This window comes from Streptopelia decaocto, assembly GCF_964273445.1.
Source record: "Streptopelia decaocto genome assembly, chromosome: 2".
Lineage (NCBI taxonomy): Eukaryota > Metazoa > Chordata > Aves > Columbiformes > Columbidae > Streptopelia > Streptopelia decaocto.
Window position 1 is genome coordinate 82,921,726 of NC_138655.1, and position 15,879 is coordinate 82,937,604.

A 15,879-nucleotide genomic window follows, 5' to 3' on the forward strand; every position below is an offset into this window, starting at 1 on the left:
GATAACCCACTGTAAACAATATTTCTCAAACCTGTTCTGACAGCCAATGTACAACCTAGTAGCTGATGTCTATTGTGATCCAGCAAAGCACTGTGATTATTTTTTTCTAAAGCAAAAGTATGCTGTTGGATTTATTCATTACATTTTTACAAAAAGTGAGTCAAAATAAATTTGTTTATATATTTTAATACATTATAGCTATACAATTCAACACCTTCCAGTAGTGCAAAGTAGGTAATGTGATACTGATTATTTCTGTGTTCTTAACACAACACCTTCTAGAAGGTGAGCAAATCCCGTAAGCATCACAGGGAGAAAATCACTGTTGGATGGTGGTGCCTCCTTGAGTTATTCTGTGGATGTGTTCAGATTGTAGAATTTTTTTCTCAGTCCTATCCCACTACCTAGGTTATTTACTCTCTCAGGTCCTTCGAAGTATGTGCATTGGTTTAGTAAAGGAGGGTATGAGAAGGACCTCAATAGCTTGTATAAAAGAAACTTTACATAGGGGATGTGAAGTTTCCGTATAGATAGCATTCAAAAGAAATAACACATTACACTACAAAGGGAAAAAAAGATGTGCTTGATAAAGTTTTGGCTGGTATTTCAGAAGCTGGGATTAAGCGTGTTAAGTTGTGTACCTTTTTGACAGTTAAAATTCCTTCTTGTGTGTCCTTGTCTGTGGTAATTCCAAACATGTCATATCCATCCCCCTCAGTTATGCTGTATTCAATTTCTGCATTTTCATCCACATCAGCATCATTAGCTTTTATCCTGCCAATTGGTGAATCAGGTGGCATAGACTCAGGAGTTCTGAACTGGTATGTGCCTGCAGCAGACAGAGAAAGACATTTTGTCAGTCAGTCTCTTGGTACTTTGGACACCGCCTCTCAGCCCAGTGTCGATGCTGGGCATGCACAGGTGGGTTAGTCGCTGTGTTTTCAGGCCTTCCTGGGGAAACAGCCTTTTCTAGTAGGAAGGATGGGCATTTAGTTTTTCTAGATACATATATCTTTATCAACATATGTCCCTTTCTAGACATCACCAAAGTCTCTGTTGGCCATATAAAAATTGTATATAGTAAATGTTTTGAAGCCAGAAGACAAATATTAGGAACTGCCAGAGGCCAATGCAGCTTAGTAACACAAAACCCAAATCCAGGCAAATGCCTATTAATAATGTGTTACGTTGTATTTTCCTCTGAAAAAATTCTACTTGGGGAATGTTGGCATTATGAAGCTGTATCTTCTGCTTTTAAATTGAAGACACTTATGTCCAGAGATGTATAATTAACTCATTGGAGGCAGAGTGCTATATTTTCTCTTGAGTTGCTCTAATTTAAACGGAAGTGCTTTGCCCACAGCTAAGAACAGACTTTGAACTTAAATGACAAGTTGCTTCCAATAACTTTCCTGGTGACTTAACCGCCAAAGCTTGCTGATTTGTCTGATACTATCTGCAATTATTTTCTCTAACAGCTGCTCTTGACTTTGACACACACTGACACTGTGATACACACACATCACACACAGAGCAGTGTTAGAGAAAGAAAAAAAAAGAAGAGAAAGAAGAAAGAAGAAAGAAGAAGAAAGGAAGGGAAAGGAAAGGAAAGGAAAGGAAAGGAAAGGAAAGGAAAGGAAAGGAAAGGAAAGGAAAGGAAAGGAAAGGAAAGGAAAGGAAAGGAAAGGAAAGGAAAGGAAAGGAAAGGAAAGGAAAGGAAAGGAAAGGAAAGGAAAGGAAAGGAAAGGAAAGGAAAGGAAAGGAAAGGAAAGGAAAGGAAAGGAAAGGAAAGGAAAGGAAAGGAAAGGAGGAGAGGAAATAAGAAAGAAAGAAAGATGTGGACAAAAGCTGAATCACTTTGAATCACTTATGTACAATAGAAATTACTTTCTAAGATCTGGCTCAAGTGATTCCCTTGAATATCACACAGATATCTATCAAATGATCTGGGAAGAAAAACAGGTAGAAATATCTGGTATATTTATGTATGTGCTTTTGTCCAATGAGGTAAATGCTTCCCAGGTGTAAGTATACATTTTGATAGAATTGCTCTTGGGATCAGTTTATGTACTTAAATAAATATGTTTCAAAACTTAAATATGTTTGATTAGAATGGTTATCTTAAAACACAGTCAATGACAAAGTCTAATAGAAATAATATTGATCAAGAAATAAAGATTATATCAGTCAAAGCTATTTAATTCAGAGGAAAAATAATGATTCTGTACATTAATTTACCTCTCAGACTATCTACTGCAACTGGAATAAAAATATTAAAGGTACGGTTCCCAGTTATTGCAATTAACATTAGCATGATCCTATTGCTTGCTTGCGTTTTGTCTGTTTCTTTCTTACAGGAAATCTAATACTCAGTAATTTAATGACAGCAGAAACAATACCTGAAGTGAAAAAAAAATATTAATTTTTGTCCATTCTACTGTAAAGACTTAGAATGTAAATATTCCGTACTCTGGGGGAAGCGAGGTGGATTGTCGTTTACATCAGTCAATGTGATGTTCACGGTGGTGGTTCCCGATAATCCGCCCATCTGGCCTCCCATGTCCTTAGCCTGGATGACCACTTGGTACTGCTCCCTGTTTTCACGGTCCATGTTTAGCAAAGCAGTTTTAATAATGCCTGAAATATGAAAATTAAAGAGGGAAAACTCACAGGTAAGGTACTGACTTTGATGGGAATTCTTATTTAAAAAACCCCACAGCCTAAATAAAACAGTCTCTGTGTAATAAGTAAACTTTGCCCAGTACAAATATTTACTGTTATAAGTTGGCACATTAAATTATAGACTTGTCATATCATATCTCAGGCTGCAGCCTATGTGACAGACACAATATTAGTGGCATTCCCAGAAAGACATTCTACCTATTTGTGAGCAGTGTTATTTTACATAACTATTTACCCCCTTTCAGTTCCATGCTAAAATCTCTCACCGAACTGGAAAAAGGCTCTTTGTTCATTATAATGTGCTCCATCTTTTCTCTCCTGTTCTGTCAATATTTTTATTTCAACAGATGTGGTTAAAAAAAAAAAAAAGAAAAAAAAAGGCTAACTCTAGCAAGACATCATTAAAGAGGCAGTACAACAATATTAAAAGGGAGAAGAGAAAGTAGTTAAGAAAATTGTGAGCATTGAAGAATGCCCAATTATGTATATTTCTATTTATACAATTATTGAAATGATTTTGCATGTCATTTCCTTCTTCAAAGGCACAAATACCAGTTGTGAGGCCAACTCCTATTGAAATTCAATCATTCAGTTTTACCGTGAAGCAAAATGACTAGGTATCTTAAGGCTAAGAACTGACTCCTTTGTAGGCAAAAGGGGTGAAATTCAAGCACTGAAATCCATGGCAAAATTTACAGCGGCTTTGGCAGAGACTCATTTCGCTCTAGGAGTTTTGCAATTGATTTCCATGGCAGGAAGATCAAACCTGTGGTTTACTTTGATTCCCCTCTGTGCCCCATGCAACCCTCTTGCTAAGATATTATTACTGGTGAACTCCCAGCTACATTATCCTTATTATAACTTTAAATAGTGTAATGTCCAAGTCAGAATGAGTCTATCAGTGCAAAAATCCTTGCCTGTAGTATCTAATACCTTAGTCTTGAAGAGAAGGTCCCTTGGATCTTGACTTTCCCTCTTTTCAGAATTTTGTACATTCTTTCACCTCATATTTTTCTTTGAGACATCTAATCTCTCCCTCCTTTTCCTTGTCCAAGTCTCTTAAGATTTATTTAAGAAACAATACTAAAACCTGATTAATTGTCTAGGATAATCAATTCCTTTCCTGTAACGGTCCTGAAGAGAACTGATTTCTTTAGCTTCTATCAACCTATCACAATGGATGTTCCCATTTAAGGGGTTTGTTGAGATCATTTGTTTTTTGGTGGAGAAGTTTGTTATAAATCTTCGGAAGAGAATATCTGTGTAGTCTGATAGTCAATGGTACAGCAGATTCAGTCAGTCAGAATTCATGTGTTTTACATGCACAGGTTGAAAAGCTGGCTGTTATTCAGCCCATAAAAAATTCCAGTCACTGCGTATAATTTAAATGTCTTCCAAAAACAGAACTCAGAAGTTTTGGATTCTATTTGTGATCTTCCAGTGTAGTGCAACAGCCAATTTTACCTCTTCTATCATTATTCTTAATTAAGATTTCTTCCATAAAATTAACATTAAAGTGATACGTTGCAGATGTACAGAAATGATAATTACTTTAAACAAGTTTTGAAGAAACAGGAGAAAAAAAAAACAAATCCTAAGCTGAACAAGTCTTCAGTCTTAATTTAGCCATTATGAAGATCTATGAGAATTAAACACTTTTTTTCCACATCCACCTGTTTCTCGTTTTCTTCTAAAAGCCAACCTATTTGGTTTAATTTAAGCATCCACAGCAGCCTCTGTACCCACTGCTTCTTAAAAATGATTGAAAATGGGTTCACATCCAGTACTAATTGTATTCATTAGACTTTGTTGTTAAGATTAAATTAAGGTAGGTGTCATGTTTACTGATGTATTCCTCTGTTAAATTTGTCAGATTTTGCACTCAGTAAGATGTAATCTCTTTGAAGTTTTTGTCTAATATGTCCTAGCTTGTCTTAGTATACCGTTTTAAATTGCAGACATTGTCATAGAGTGACAGATAAGGTCCCCTGACCTGTCTCAGATTCAACGGAGAAATATGGTTGTCCCTGAAGAATGCTGTAGACAACTTTAGCACTATTTCCATATGTAGGATCATCAGCATCAGTTGCAGTGACTTGCACAACAAAGGTACCTGCAATGATAAATTAAAGAAAATATAAATCCACAGTTTTTTTCATGGCCAAGGCAGTTTATGATGCAGAAAAAGCATAGTTCAGGTTCAGGTCAAACTCGTGGCACGAAGTTAGAGATATTCTTATTTTATAGCAGCTTCTCTGTACATAAGACACATAGCTACAAAACAAACAAAAAAAATAGTTGGTTTATTCTCTCTTCATTAAAATATACAGTTATTGATTGGATGTGTAGATCCTTCATCATATTTCTTGTGAAGAAACTAAAAATACACTCTCCCCTAGATATTGAAGGCATTTAGAATTTGAATCTAAGTTAAGAATATACTTTCTCAAATTTACTTATGCTTGTAAAGTATTTGGCATAGGAATATAAATCTGTTTATTTCATGTGTCTTCTAGAGAAAGAATTCGTGTTGAACCCTAGGCAAAGTGTTAACAAACATACAAAACGAGCTTTGGTTTTGGCATTTAAAACAGATTTGTGAATATTACGTTCTTCCTTCACCAGATGAGATTTCATCCATGTGACAAGACCCATGAATGAGAGTAGACAGTATGCCCCAAAGTCTTTATTTTCATACTGCTCGAGCTTTATTTTAATCTCATTCTTGATTATGATTAATTAATGCTTCTCTCTCTGGATATTATTTCAGATTAGAAATGTGCCTCTTGCAGTTTAACCATCTATGTCTCTCTGACAAAGAAATCAAAATGACCTCCCTAAGAATCAGAGACAAAGAATCAAAACCTGGCAACTTCTCTGGAAAAGATGCAATCTTAAAACCATATTTCAAGGAAGTTATTTTCTTTTCTTTTATTTTTTTTTTTTTACTTATTCCTACAGCTTGATACATTTTAAATCAATAGAAAGATTTCAATGGACTTCAATGGACTTTGAACCTTTTTCCTTTTGCACAAAAAGAGCAGCAAAGGTCATAGGAAGTTAATGTTGTGTCTCTGAATCAGTGATGGGTTGACTCAAGTGACAGTTTTCATTCCCAAGTTGTGTACAACCACTTTGGCTCCTGTACTTTTCCATTATTTTTCTTTTTACCCTCCTGAACTAAAGAATGGTTGCTGAACAGATCTAGGGATGATGTGGACACACTTAGGTGACCACGGATTACCATCTTATTACACTGCTACTAAATCATAATAACTCTAGATATGTCGCGTAACACAGCTTAGCACATCTCTCTTTCACTGTGAGCTAAACTAATCTTGCATGTTTTTTTCTGGTACAACACAAGGAATGAGTTTCACTCAGCTGACACATCTGGTTCCATCAAACTTGTCACTGTTTTCCTGGAGTTAGATTTTTTTTTAAAAAGGCTGAGCTGCTTTACTCCAGACTCAAACAGTGGATGTCTGTATTCAGTGCCTGTAAACTAGCCCTTTATTAAGTCCACAGAAAGAACCCAGATTAGACACTGAAATCAATTATTAGTTGGCACCTACCAACATCTGACATTTCAGGAATGCTGGCATTGTAAACATCCTTTGTAAACATTGGCTCATTGTCATTGATATCATGGATCTTAATGATGAACTCAGATTCTGGTTCCACTGGTCTTCCAGTCCTTCTGTTTATAGCCTGGGCACGGAGTATGTAGACAGGCTTTTCTTCCCTGTCTAGTCTCTTTGTGGCCTGGATGTCACCAGTGTTTTCATTGATAATGAAGAGGTCTCCTGCTCCATCTCCAGAAAGGATGTACTTAAGTGATCCATCTCCTTTATCCTGGTCTGAATGCAGCTGGTGGTGAAATGGGGATTAAAAAAATAAATAAATAAATAAATAAATAAATAATTGAAACACAATTCTAGATACTTTAACTGATATCATGATAGATGTTTTACTATTATTAATACCCAGCCAATAGGCTGTACACTGCTTTTGGAAAATGAGGTGATACCACAGTAGAAGCAGTGAATTGATAGAGTTGTGTCTTGATGTTGGAATTGAAATGATCTGCAACATGGTAAGAATTGCCTGAGGAAAACCATGAACTGAAGCTGCAGATCACTTTCCCAAGCTAAGCATACATCAGTCAGATCTAAATGTTAGTGGCCTAAGTAGAATCCTAGGCAAATATAGGACAGTCAGATCCTACAGTGGAAAAATATTGGATTCAGGAATTGCAATAAGGAAGGAATTAACAAGTGGCCAGGTCAGCCACTTCTTGAGTTTAAATTCTGGATGCTCTGCTCTTACTCCCTGTGGACATTATGTAATACACCACATAGTGAACAACATAATAACATACTAAATACATACATGAACAGCAGATAAATATATGCATTTACAGATGCGGCAAAATAAGAGCAGAGGTGGGCAGGCATACTAGACCATTCCAGCACTGGCAATGAAGGGATCAGTTGCCTTATGCAAAGGGACATTGACTAAACAGGGGAAACAAGAGAATGATAGTAATTAACATAAAAAGGATGAGCTGCCCAAACAATCATTTTTTTTTTTCCCCAGGAGATTTCCAAGTCTCTTGAATACTACTAAGCACAAGCACAAGGTACAACTGATAAAATCATACTCTCATGGCTATTCCTTTGATAAAACCTTATTTATCCCTCCTGGCCTTAAAATCAAGGTTAATCAACTACAATTATTTTCATTGTTACATTAGAGAAAATAAAAAATTAGAAAAGGAAACATTAAAATGGCTTCTAAAGTCAAGGCATAGGTGATGAAATTTGTGGGAAAAAATAATCTATTAGGTAGCAGATTCCTGGAAATTATTTATTTTGTAGAAGAGAGAAGTTTATGAATCAGGAGAGCTGGACTTTCTCAACCAGCTCTTTGCTTCTCTTTTCCTGTACACAAGTTAGAAAAAAAAAAACCACAACTATTTGACTATGTGGCAAAGTACTTAACATTGCTGTATGACATACTTTGTAGAAGAGAAAGATTTGTAGGTTTAAAGAATATAGAAAATCTTCACAGCCTTCAGCATGACCACATGGTCAATGTTCTGAACTCCTTGCAACTTTCTGCCCAAATCAGTGCTTTGCTGGCAGCCTACTGACAACCCACTTTGTGGCATGGTTCTCCATCATGTGCATTTATGCCTACAGTCCCTACAAAAAGCATGAGCCATGTAATAAATCATGTGTTTAAGGGTAAAACTCTTTGTCAACACACATTTCAAAAGTGCCCAATAATGCAAAATAGCAGCACTGTAGTACGTTTAATCGTTAGCAGATGTGCTGAAGCATTCTTCTTAATTTTGTTCTTCAGGGAGAAAAACGCATTCCATGTGATTTTGCACAGAGCCCTTTCTCTCGATAATAAGGACACCAATAGTAGCTTCTATGCAACATTTTTCATAAGTAGATTTTGAAAGCCTTCAGAAAAGCAGTCAGAACCATTTGCTCTTTTTTTGGGGTAACAACGCATAGGAACTTGAAGTTTCTCAGAAGGCTAGTACTGGAACCTGGAATAGAATTCAGGTCTCCTGAGTCTCATTCAGTTGGCCAATACACTTGGCCACAGGGCCTGCAGGAATTATATGATTTGCTAGATATAATCTCAACCTCTGATGAATATCTGTTACACCTGCTTGTTAAGAAATCAGACTAGAAGTCTACTGCAGGAAGTAATTTCAATAGGATATTTGAGTATAATTTTCCTGTAAGGCAACCTGGAACAAAAAAGGCATAAAAAGAATTTTGCCTTTAAAACAGTATTTTTTATTATTGTTTCACATCAAAAATTCAACTTTTGTTTGCCTTGAAAGCATCTTTAACTTTGTCTGCATCATATTGGGAGAAATTAAAAAAAAACAGCCCTCAATAATAGGCTATCGTGAATTCATATGAATCATGGAATAGTTCTGTTGTGACACCTATTACAGGCTCAACTCTCAAACTCATTTTTATCATCAATTTAGTTAAACCTGGTTTCAATTAGCAAAGTAGCAGAAAAAGATCAAGCTAGAAAAGGTGGTGGAACCCCTGGGAATTTTCTTCCTTAATATTCTTCATCTAGTCCAGACCACCTAAACGGCTAAAAATGGAAACTTCTGTGTTTTTTTTTAAATCCATAGTTTATGAAATTTCCACTCCTCCTCTACAATTAATTCACCTGGGTAAGATCAGCTGTGGTTTTGGATATCAAGGCAAAGTATATCTCAGCGTAATGATTCATCAATATTGAGAATGAGGTGATCTTCATCAAAGGTTCAATCTCTAGCCCTTCAGCAACAGCACTAACATTTGAAAATAAGCATGGCCTCTGACAAGATCCTTTTCAGCTTCAATACCTTTAGTTTTACAACTTTCCTGAGACACAACAGAACAAAGTACTCAGCTGCCCCGGCTATATGTGGATTATTTACTGTGAGAGCGAGGCCTTGGGGAGATCATGTCCTATGTGCCAGCACGTATTATGTAGAGCTAAGGCTGGCTGAGTGCCTGTTCTTCAGATCAACAGTGAACTTACAATGTGTCACCATATGTGGCCTTGAGAACCTGACTCACGGAGGATCTCAAAATGTATGATTATAATATTTCTGATTTTGGTAAATTAGGATAGTTCTCTAAATGCTTGTCATCAGGGTTTTTGTGGGATAGGCTTATATTACAACAAAAGGATCAACTGCTTAATAGCTGCGCCAAAATAGCTCAGATTTTGTTCTTTTCTTCTCAGAAAAAAATGTTTTTATATATTAGAAAAAACAAGCAGATCTCTAGAAAAGTTTCTCATAGATTAGAAATTTGTAACATTCACCTGTCCTTGACTGTTTCCTTGGTAGAAATGTTTTATCTAGGCAAAGACAAAAATCTGTTTTATTCTTTCTTAACTGTCAGTTTATCCTGTAATTAATATTTTGTCTGTGTGGCCACTATGAAGGTGGAAGTTGCTACAATCACCATGCTGAAAAAAATAAACTGTGAGTAAAGTTAAAGGAGAAAGAAATGGTGCAATTTGAGGTCAAATGAAGGGCCTGGAAGTGAGATGCACTTAAAAATACAGTTGATGGTTTTGTATACAAAACTTAACACTATTGTTAGATTATGAGGATGAAATTAGTAGTAATAACAACCCCCACTTTCTTTTAAAGTTGAAGTTATTTTTCACTATCCAGATACATCACCACAAAGGAAGTTTGCTGTGATGAGATATGCATATAAATTATACTGCAGATGCTTTTAGCAGCTCCAGTCCTAGCCAATGCAAGATATTATAGCTTCACTCTGTGTGCTAACCCATGTTGCAAAAGAGTATCCATTATCCTCTGCATAAACTTGGTCAGATAAATGGGCCATGGCAGACAGTCATGGGAGAGAATAAAATGTCTTGGGACACAGTGCTCGTGTCACCTGGGCTGTATTGTATTACCATTAGTCAAGACAAAGTTACTTCAGCCAGAAGTTTTTAGGACTCCATGTAAAGGTAGCTTTTATTTCCACAGGAACTCAGTGTTACTTAATTTCAATTGAGTGCTCAGACTGAACTGAATAATACCCTAAAGGTAAGCAAAATTGTGAAGAACTAAGTCTATGCAATAAAAAGTAAATGCATCAGCAATTGCTCTTTATTAATATTACAGTAAATTGTTTCATTTAGAATCTAATCTGGACACTTTTGTGAAATCGTCCATCAATCACTGGCTAAGGCAGAGGATGAATGACAAATTAAAGATTTTACTATGCCCTAGGCATACTTTTACTCATTCTACTTTAATACCACTGTTAAGTGAACCATCTGGTTTGCTAGTAATGACTTGCAGTCAGATAAAAACTGTCCAGCGTCTGCCTTTCTTCTACACCCCCTGAAATGTCCTGGCCTGAAACATTCAAATACAGCTGGTCTGAAAACAGGAGAGGCTTCATGCCTCCAGGAAGAGGTGTTTAAAGTACATGCAAGACTGCAGAATTAGGTGCCTGTGTTTAACATTCTGCTTGTTGTCACATACATAATCACTTTAAAAGGAGCATTGTTGTTTTTATTTTCAAATTTACCATAATCAGGAGTAGCCTCCTTCTCTGCAGTCTCTGTCAGAGCCCTCTGAAAGAACCAAGGGCAATGGCAATGGTGTATCTTCAGCACAACAAAAAGGAAAATGCAAGTAAAAGTACTTGTACCATTGGCTTTTTTTTTTTCCTAATTTCCAGAGTGAATATATTTACAGCCTTTGCGTTCATCTCCAATAGACAGTATCACTTCGCTTTAAAACAGCACTCTGGGAAAATTTTACCAAAGTTCTAAAAATTGATTTGGACCTATGCTACACACATGTGGGAAGAATTGAAGAGCACCTTTCATGTGTTTTTGCAGTAGGACTATAAACTGATACAGCATGAAAACAGCAAATCTAATTGGCATTAAGTTGTGCAATTCATTATTGCCCATCTCTAATATTACAAAGACATGAGCTATACTCCAGAATGTTGGCAGCACTTCCAAAAGAAGCAGTGCTAGTGTGTTTGAACAGAGGTGTGGGACGGTGTATCCCTGGGTTGGTCATGGCAGGGCCTGGCAGCCAGGGCCCAGCCCACCATTATAGCCAGCAGTGGGGCAGCCAGGGCATTCCTGGCCACAGGCATCAGGCACCTCTCTGGGGACAAAGCGGGCCAAGGACAGGACACGATGCGAGCCCGTAGGGGAACCCAGCTTGGCAGGGCCCACGGCCAAGCAGAGCAGGGCTGTGGGGAGCTGGAGACCAGCCTTACTGCAGTGCTAGTGGGGCAGGGGATGATGGCTCTGGGGCCTGACATGTGGTCCTGGGCCATGGGCTAGGGGAGGGAGCCCTGGGGCTGGGCAGGGACAGTCAGGGCTGGCGGTACCTCAGGGCCCTTTTCTAAACATGTTAAATTCAGCTTTGTATGAAACTGTATGAAACAGCAGTACCCAAGCTGTATAAAGAAAGTGAGATCCCATATATTTCAACAGGTTAAGGCTAAGCACTAACTTTTTTGAATGTTTAAATGGAATACATTTGAGACAAGTGGCTTTCTAACGTGCATATTTGTAACATGATTGTACTGAAAATGTACTTTTATAGATGTAGTAATTAAATTCCAAAAACTTGAAATTGCAGGCCATGAATATTCTCCAGAATGAAATAACATCCTTCCTCTACCTCACTCTATAGCACGCATTTAAACAGCACAGTTAATCTGATTTATGAAGTGGCTTTAGGTTGTGCAAGACAGCTGTAAATTGCAGTTTGGCTCCTGCTAATGTCATATTGCCAGTTATGATACCTGGCAAGTCGGTGGGTAGGATGATTTTCCATCCACCCTGCAGACCAAGTTCTGTTTCCTGTTGTGAATATCACAACCTACTCACTGAATTTCAGAGTAGTTACTGAACCTCAGCAAAGATCAAAGTCAATAGACCTTGGGATGTACGCGCTAAATCATCAACCTACAATTATCCAGAAATAAGCTCCCTGTTATGTCTTATTATTTGTTTGCATTTATAAGAGGAACTTGCTATTCTGGGATTGCTGTGGTCACATTTTTGTCTCCTAATACAATAAAGAAATAGAGACTAATTATTAAAATAGTATGCAGGCAGTTGGTATCTAGCTAACAAAGAGAATTACAGGTTTACTCTTGGCAGTATTCGTAGCACATGATTTCACTCCAAATTGAATAGATCCAAACAACAGAGTCCTAGAATCATAGAATTGCTTGGGTTGGAAGGAATCTTAAAGATAATCTAGTTTCAACTCCCTTGCCATGGACAGGGAAACCTTCCACTACACCAAGTTGCTCAAAACCCCATTGAACCTGGCCTTGAACACTTCCAGGCATGGGCTATCCACAGCTTCTCTGGGCAGACTGTCCCAGTGCCTCTCCACCCTCATGGTGAAGAGTTTCTTCCTTATATCTGATCTAAATCTACCCTCTTTCAGTTTAAAGCCATTACCCCTTGTCCTATCACTACATGCCCTTGTGAAAAGACCCTCTCCAGATTGTTCTATCTAGTAATGAACAAATTCAACCACATGGATTTCTTGAGGTTATGTAGTGCAATGGTACAACATTCAGAAAAAAAGAAATGCTTAAAATGAAACTGCTAATACTATAATATTACACAAAGTTTCTATTTCAGAATAACAACCTTACACTGTTCCCTGTCTCTTCCAGTGCTCTATATCCCTATAGCATCAACCAACCTCTTCAATTAGTATCATAATCAACACCACTAAAATAACCAATTAATCAGCACCAAAGGTTATGCTTCACTTGGTGACTCTGTGTTAAAAGGAAATTGGCATTGTTTTTGCACATTAGGTAGTAAGTATTTATGTATATTTTGCTGAAGTTTGAGCGTAGACTTTTTTTAATGCACAAAAAATGCCCCCCAAACTCTATATATGTTTCATATACCTACTAATATATACACACACTATATCATGTATCATCAGGGCAAATATCTACACAACTAATTGATTTCATTTTGTGGTCCACATAACCTCTCTATCTGACTCACCCCTAAGGCAAAGTATTCTACCCACTGTATGGTATTTTGTACTTCCTGCTCCAGCCCCTGTTCTCAAAGCTTCTTGACTGCAAAATGCTGCTGCTTCTTGTGTTTCCTAAATACTGGCTGAAGAAGAGACAACATGGCCTGTAGTTGTTGGTGGCATATATGTGTGTCTATAGAACAGTCATTTGACCACTCAAGGCACAATGTAGGTTTATTTGCCTTATGCAGCTGCTATTCTTCTGAACTGTATATAAAATTAATGGTTTTGACACCTTTATTCCTCTATAAAATTTAACTGAAAGCAATGAATTGATTTAAAAAAATATTTAGAGAGGGCCAACGGAGTGAGATAGAGGGTAGAGTGTTGAAGATAGTTATCTACTCACTTCAGATATCTGAAAGGTTATATCAAGACTTAGGTACCTGCCCTTAGGGACCATTATTTCCAAAATGCAGCTTAAATGTCTGTTAAAAATAGGAAGGTAGGTGCTAAAAAGAAAAATTGAAAGACAACAGGAGAAAGAAGTTACAGTGCTTCCAGCTTTCATTGGTGTTTAGAGAAACTAGAAGAGGTGATTCCTTTCTTTTCTTATATAAAGTAATTTGAAGATTATATGAAAATTTATACTCTACACCCTCAAAAGAGCTGGAGAGCTGGAGTTTGAAGTAAGATTCAAGAACTGTAATTTTCAGGAAAAAAAATATATATTTCACAAGATTAAAAAGAATTGCAAACAGACCCAGCCTTGCTAGATCACAGCACTATGATTCCAGATGTATAGCTGTCAGATACAGCAGTTCCACAGAGGGGCTGTTACAATGCTGCAACAGCCACTTGAAGTAGATTCTCACTTTTTTCATGTCCTCACAAACCCAAGATCTGCTTTCCTATGCAATCAGTAGTCTTCATTGTTCATCACTTTCTTGAACTTACAGATGTCATGGTTCATAGAATACTTACATTAGTTAAATACAGAAAGCGATTAGTTTACTACAGTAAGTATAGTTACTACAGTATAGTTAATACAGTAAACCTGAATATGGCTTGGTGTGACTGATTCCTGAGTGTTTCAGATTTTTAATGCAGTTTTAACCTGCTTCCCATTTCATCTAGTGAAGAAAAAGGTTCAACAAGTATTTAGTTCCTGTTTGAAAAAATTGACACTCTGGTGGTTAGAAAAAATCTTGTTTTCCAAGATTAGGTGTGCTGTTCTTGTACTAGCATTGATTTTCTGTTTTAAAAACCTCCTCCCACATGCGTATATTCTTCCTCATCCAACATTTATAGATAACAATCCCACATGCTCTCACTATTTTTCTTTGCTAGGCTACCAGCCTATATACAGACTTGCAAAATAGGCACTTCCGAGTCCTCAGCTGGAATCCTGTTTACAGCCCCAGTCCCTCATTTTTACGTCAAGTGGATTCCAAAAAGAGCCAATGAAGAAAGGATCAAATATGAAGGGCTGATGATCCTGGTCTTTTTTCTGCATTTCAATTTGCCTTCTGTGTAAATGGACACAGGTCTTTGAACAATTATGTTAATATTTTCCCATCTCTATGAGAAATGAGTGAAGATTTTCCTGTCTCTATTAGAAAGGAGTACAAACATTTGCCATTTTCATTGCCATATCAAACTATTTTCTTCCTGTCATCCCATGACTAAAACATTCAAGATTTTGTCCTTCTCTTGCTCTTGCTGTTTCTAATTTATGATTTATTTTTTTTAATAACTCCTGTTTCAAGAACATTGCATTTTTATCCTATTTCTATCCCTTCCATTTTGAAGAACTTCCTTTTCTTCCTGTATGATACCCTGGTCAGCAATAAAGGATAAAATTCAGTACTGAAATCAGGCATGCAAACATTAAATCTGTAGTAAATTAATGAAATACAGCACTGAAGAATGAGATTTCTGCATTTTGGGGTGTTGGTTTCCTTTGAGTTATTGGAAAATATGCTGTATACTATTTACATTGTGTTTACTTTCTTGGGCTTTGTTTGTAAGAGGTTGTAAAGCCTTTGACACAGTCTCCCACAGCATCCTCACAGCTAAGTTGAGGAGGTGTGGTCTAGACAATAGAGTAGTGAGGTGCATTGCAAACTGGCTTAAGGAGAGAAGCCAGAGAGTGGTAGTCAATGGTGCGGAGTCTAGTTGGAGGCCAGTATCTAGTGGAGTGCCTCAGGGGTCAGTACTGGGGCCAGTATTATTCAATATATTCATTAACGATTTAGACGAGGGAATAGAGTGTACTATCAGCAAGTTTGCTGATGACACTAAGCTGGGAGGAGTGGCTGAGACACCAGAAGGCTGTGCTGCCATCCAGCGAGACCTGGACAAGCTGGAGAGTTGGGCGGGGAATAACCTAATGAAATTTAACAAGGGAAACTGTAGAGTCCTGCATCTGGGCAGGAACAACCCCAAGTTCCAGTATAGGTTGGGAAATTACATATTAGAGAGCAGTGTAGGGGAAAGGGACCTGGGGGTCCTGGTGGACAACAGGATGACCATGAGCCAGCACTGTGCCCTTGTGGCCAGGAAGGCCAATGGCATCCTGGGGTGTATTAGAAGGGGGGTGGTTAGTAGATCTAGAGAGGTCCTCCGTCCCCTCTACTCCGCCCTGG

The 15,879-nt window shown here is 37.5% G+C and overlaps 1 protein-coding gene across 1 annotated transcript in view; it reads right to left on the bottom strand.

The window, feature by feature from the left end:
• Positions 1–15,879, bottom strand: part of LOC309436222 (cadherin-6) — a gene marked incomplete at both ends in the record, with an annotated part of 51,023 nt that overhangs the window by 17,294 nt on the left and 17,850 nt on the right. Inside the window, 4 exons of the mRNA XM_082045244.1 lie at positions 642–829; positions 2,470–2,637; positions 4,676–4,795; positions 6,258–6,552. Of these exons, the coding sequence (XP_081901370.1) occupies positions 642–829; positions 2,470–2,637; positions 4,676–4,795; positions 6,258–6,552 (771 nt within the window). The remainder of the gene's footprint in view (positions 1–641; positions 830–2,469; positions 2,638–4,675; positions 4,796–6,257; positions 6,553–15,879) is intronic.